The sequence below is a fragment of the Mus caroli genome, chromosome 2, assembly GCF_900094665.2.
Source record: "Mus caroli chromosome 2, CAROLI_EIJ_v1.1, whole genome shotgun sequence".
NCBI classification, from domain to species: Eukaryota; Metazoa; Chordata; class Mammalia; order Rodentia; family Muridae; genus Mus; species Mus caroli.
This window is the reverse complement of record NC_034571.1, coordinates 170,442,706-170,448,153: the sequence shown is the minus strand read 5'-3', so window position 1 is coordinate 170,448,153 and position 5,448 is coordinate 170,442,706. Positions and strand designations below refer to the sequence as shown.

The window sequence follows — 5,448 nt, the reverse complement described above, 5'->3', positions numbered from 1 at the left end:
AGGTGACAAGCTCTATAGCTATTGCTAGGACTGAAGGCTAAAGGAACCAGACACTGTCTCCCTCCTCCAGCTGCTTTAATAGCAGCCATTGCACTCTGGGGAGACAGGCTTCTGCTTGAAAAGTGTTTTTCTCTTTGCACCTCAGGGTAGAGGGTTATGAATTCTTACTAGTGATCCTCCTACTCATTGATCTGGGTGAGAAGCCTCACCTTGGACTTTGGATGGTAGTAGTTGCTGTGGCTGGCATATGTTTAGTCCAGGCTAGCCCCAAAGGAAAGTAGAGATGTTGGCTCAGATGTAGTTAGGCACAGTAGCATGTGCTGGTGATCCCAGTGCTTAAGAGGTGTGTGGGGGCAGAAGGATCAGTTCAAGACCACCCTTAAGTACATGAAACATTGTCTCAAAACAAAGCCTAAAGTGAGCAATTACAAACTACAGTAACTGTATAGGTAGGTATTCTACAGACAGCTTGCTCAGTTCACACCTAGGATGACCATGCTGAGGACTGAACCTTTAACCTGAATGTAGTTTTTGTATTTATGCACTTTCTCAAATAGCATGACAGTGGTACATGAGGGAGACTGGGGATGATGGGAGTGTGTGTGTGTGTGTGTGTGTGTGTGTGTGTGTGTGACAGATAGACAGATATGTGACTACTGTACAGTGGGTCCAAAAAGGGTTAGGACAGAACATTGTGTATGTGGTGCATGCTCCTTGCATCAGAGACACTTTGTCATTGGCTGGATTTAGATGAATTGCTAGAGAAGACAAGGTAGCTACTAGACGGACGCACTGATCAGAAACCAGCTAGGCAGACATGAAGACTGGGTGTAAATTCCAGGTTGGTGTGACATGAATGCTGGGGATAGGAAGCTGTCTATGGATGTAGGAAGTCAGCTCAGTTGAGGAGCTATGCCCTGACTTTGTCAGTACTGCTGGAGGCCATAGAGGAAACTTGAGCTGATGGGAAGGGCTTAAACTAGGTAGGTCTAGCTTGTCTTCCTATCATACTTGGCCCTGACTTGGAGCTTACTTATAGCCTGTCAGATTTTGGTATTTTCTCAGTGATTGGTTTGTCAAAATTAAAGAAATTTAGAAAAATGATTCCTTTGTACTGGGCGTGCTAGAGTGCCTGCCCTGTGTATGCCGGTCCCTCCCTGGGGTGCAGGTGCTTTTTTTGTTCTACTGTTTCTTCACTGGCATGATTGGCACATGAGGGAGAGCTGGCTGGGTTGGGGGAGGGGAGGCATGGGATGAGTGGGCAGAAGACACATGATTGGACATGTCTCTGTAACTTCTGTGCAGAGGGTCTTGAGAAAGGATAGGACAGCATATGGTGGCTCCTGCCCTGGTCTGTGGGACCAGGCTGATTAGTAAGTCAGAACTAGATCCGCAGGGACAGCCCAGACAAGCATACATCCCCTTTTGCTGCAGTCAACAAAGTGGCCTGAGGCCTCGACTTTGTGGGCCTTCACCTGCAAATCAAAGTGCTTCATGAGCTCATAACCTCTTCTCTTCTTTTTACAGGAAAGACAGAATCGAAACAAACAATAAGAACAAGCCAGTTTGTTTTTGGTTAATGGTTGACTTTGAAAACAGAGTTTTAAAGCTGTATGCTTGGTGCTGTCTCCGAGTCAGCTCCAGTGTCGTCCTCGTGCGGGGTTGATTGTTGCATCTTTATCTTTGTAGTTCATTTTTGCCAGATGGATCTGCATTCATTTGTATTTTTCTATGTATTATAATATTGTAGAACTCACTAATAAAGGAGTATTTTGTTTGTCAGCTTATCAGTCAGATTGACCTAATGCAAAATATAAATATTCTTCAAAACAAAACACCTAATACATCCCAAAGATATTTTTATTTTGGCAGAAATTATGTTCTTATTCTTATATCTAGTCATTTAATATCCCTATAGGATACTTCATATTTCTTGTCCTCTCCTGCTTTACAGCAAACAAAAAGCCCATTCAGCATGTGCTGTTGATGTCTCTTCACAGTACTGAAGTGGCTTGCCATTTTACTATCTGTGGTATCCATCATATTGCTGACCTGCCCTTTTGAGTTTCCTACTAGACAAATANCTTTTAGTTTTAAGTGTGCTCACAGCTGTCTATGGGCAAGCTGTCCATAGTTTAGTGCCCACACAGAGCGGTGCTCCAGTTCTCCTTGCCACCGTCTGCCACTGCATGAGGTTCGGGCTCTGTGGCAAGGAACTAGAAGGTGTTTTAAGTCTGGTTCAGCTTTGCAACATTCTTAGTTGTTTGTAGATCATTTTTAGTTGTCTTCTTTCTTTAGAGAATCCTGATGCTGTCTTAAGTTTTTATACCAGTAACGCTAAGCTTTAATTGTAGGAATCTGATAGTACAGGCAGTGTGATGGATGCTGCTGCCGACTGTAAATTTCACTGTGTGTCTATTTTTTTTTTCCTGTTGAATGGGTGAAAAAAGCAAAAAAAACAAAAAATCCTTTAGAAAACAAATTTGCTATCATGTTTTGTGGAATGAGGAGCCTCGGAGGAGCTCACCGCCATCTGGAGTTGGAGTTTAGCATGAAAGTGGTGCTCATGCCCGACGCCCTCGCATACTGAATCTGCACGCGCCCACTGTAGAGGATCTTTACTGTCTTAGAGAGCAGATACCTTCCGAAACTATTTACTCCAAAAGACCCTCTGAGTTAACATTTAAGCTGTATTATTTAGACTTGTATTTAGAACGTGTCACTTCCTCGAGCTGTTACTGCCTGTACGGAGTCGTGGACAACATCGGATACCTGTCCTCTAGGAGAATACAAGCCTTAATAAACACCTGTTGAGCAAGCTTGTGTGTTCTTGTCTTCCCTGGTATATGTGCCTTGTCTCTCTTATAGCTGAAAATCTATGGGGTCTGCTCTAAGCAGTGGAAGCCAAAGGCTGCAGTTTTGCTTACTCCTGGGTACTAAAGGGACAGAGAAACTTTCATAGCTCCATGTAGGACTTGGAATTCAGTCCCCAACTGTGTAAGAATGTGAAGCTGACAGGTGGACGAACTGTTCAGCAGCCATACATGACTTCGTTTGCACACTTGCCTCCAGGCTGGTATTCCTTGATCTCTCTCCCTTATGTCTTCTGAAAATTCACGGTTGTAGACATCCAATGTACTCTCTCTAGTAACTAAATCTCACATGTTAAACATTTCTTCCTCCCCCCACCCTTGTTTTAAAATTAGGTATTTTATTTATATTTCAAATGCCATCCAGAAAGTTCCCTGTACCCTCCCCCTGCCCTGCTCCCCTACCCACCCACTCCCACTTCTTGGCCCTGGCGTTCCCCTGTACTGGGGCATATAACGTTTGCAAGAACAATGGGCCTGTCTCTTCCCAATGATGGCCAACCAGGCCATCTTCTGATATATATGCAGCTAGAGACACGAGCTCTGGGGGGGCACTGGTTAGTTCATATTGTTGTTCCACNTATAGGGTTGCAGACCCCTTCAGCTCCTTGGGTACTTTCTCTAGCTCCTCCATTGGGGGCCCTGTGTTCCATCCAATAAATGACTGAGCATCCACTACTGTGTTTGCCAGGCACTGGCATAGCCTCACATGAGACAGCTGTATCAGGGTCCTGTCAGCAAAATCTTGCTGGCCATGTAAAACACATCTTAAAGGATGTACACCAGGGCATCTGTGTGGAGATCAGAAGATAACTGGTGGGCGAGCCCAATCGTTGCTTGCTGAATCCAGGGATCAAACTCAGGCTGTCAGGTTTGGCAGCAATTACCTTTACCTACTCAGCCATCTCGCTGGCTCCTTACTTTAATGTTTGTCCAGCATTTTTCTTGCAAAGAAAAAAAAAAAAAAAAAAACAAATCCAAGCTGCAATACAGTTAGCTGCCCCTCCATTTTGAAAACTGTCATGTAGCCCAGGTTGGTGTTGAAATCCCAGTCTTCCTGTTTGTACCTCCCAGGTGCGTGCTTGAAAGCTCTTCTTCCATGTCAGTCTACATCTGTACAACCTGACATGTGCTATTCAGATAAAAACCTAAGTGATCTCATGCTTTCCCCAAACACTGCCTGTCTCTGCTTGGAAGATAATGGTTGATATGGATACGAAACAAGCACAGGAAATTTTGTCTCTGGCCAGTCTTAACTTACTCTATTGCACCTCCAAAACACCTCCTGTGTTTTAGGAAGTAGCTTTGAAAGCATGTGTGGTTTATATTCTCACCTGTGTGTCTTGCACGTATGTAGTCCTTGAGCTCCAAAAATCCCTGGCTTTNACAGCAATTAGCTGAGAAGCACTCAGAAGTATGGACCAAACAGGACGTGGGATCAGTACCTGGGATGACTGGAGGACTCAATCCCATGGGTGAGATGAGCAGGATCAATGATCACTACNGAGCTGGAGGTGGTGACAGACCAGCTAAGAGTTGNTGACTGGTTTGTGTCATGAGTGGACAGTGCCCTTGCCTCCTAGACTCCTTGCTCCCTTATCATCTTGTGTAGAGTCAGGAGATGTGTTAGGCCACTGGCAAAGGGAACCTGAAGGCCCAGGCTTGTGCTGTAAGCTTCAGTAATTAATTCTGGCACTTTGTGAAAGGCTGTGTACTGATGTCCTTACTATTACATTCCCAACTTGCCTTCCAGAAGCCAGACGTAAGCTTTGAATGTCCCCAAAGCATCTCAGCTTGTGGTGTTGGCTATCACACCTGCTGCCCTGTACTTGAAGGATATATGATGGACATACTTGACTTGCGTGNATTTCTGGGGTTAGGATCCTTTGCTGGCCATCTCTTATCCTTGAGATCCAGAATTGGTGAGCTTTTCCTTCACTTAGATGGGAAAGAAAGGAATAAGTTGTCACACTGCTGTGACTTCACAGGCTTTTAAGAAAAATTTTAATGTGTGAGTGCTCTGCTGCATATACATCCACAGGCCAGAAGAGGGCATCAGATCACCTTATAGACAGATGGTTATAGGCCACCATGTGGTTGCTGGGAATTGAACTCTGGAAGAGAAGCCAGTGCTCTTAACCACTGAGCCATCTCACCAGTCCCTGGCCTATCTGTTTTACCTGCAGTAATGATATGGATGTGGAAGAACACCCCTAGATTCTGCAGNAATGTATTCAAATAAATAATGTAATTTCCTCCTTCACTGTGTGGCCCCAGGACTGACAATTTTTTATATCTAAAGTATATATATGTATGTAAACTTTTAGAAAAGGCATTTGAAGAGTTACCCTTCATGACATTTTAACCATTGTCCTGTGAGTGGCATTCAGACAGTATACATTTATTTGAGCTCAATGAATTTCAGAGTTTTTTTCAAAGCCACCAGGTTTCTTCCTTTCCCAGTAAGTCTTCCTTTAGCTCATAACTATCCTCTGAAGACTGTTACCAAGAAGAACCAGGGCAGGGGCATGGAAGAGGGGTCACACTAGCCTCCAACTTTTCCCTCCCATGAAGTGTA

At 44.3% G+C, this 5,448-nt stretch overlaps 1 protein-coding gene across 2 annotated transcripts in view; it reads left to right on the top strand.

Annotated features, from left to right (window-relative positions):
• Ythdf1 (YTH N6-methyladenosine RNA binding protein 1) overlaps nucleotides 1-2,818 on the top strand; it is a 16,325-nt gene extending 13,507 nt beyond the window's left edge. For both annotated transcript variants that reach the window (XM_021156205.2, XM_029474237.1), the window contains one exon: nucleotides 1,528-2,818. In XM_021156205.2, coding sequence (XP_021011864.1) covers nucleotides 1,528-1,554 — 27 coding nt within the window. In that variant the 3' untranslated portion in view covers nucleotides 1,555-2,818. The remainder of the gene's footprint in view (nucleotides 1-1,527) is intronic.
• Nucleotides 2,819-5,448: the final 2,630 nt, after the last annotated feature.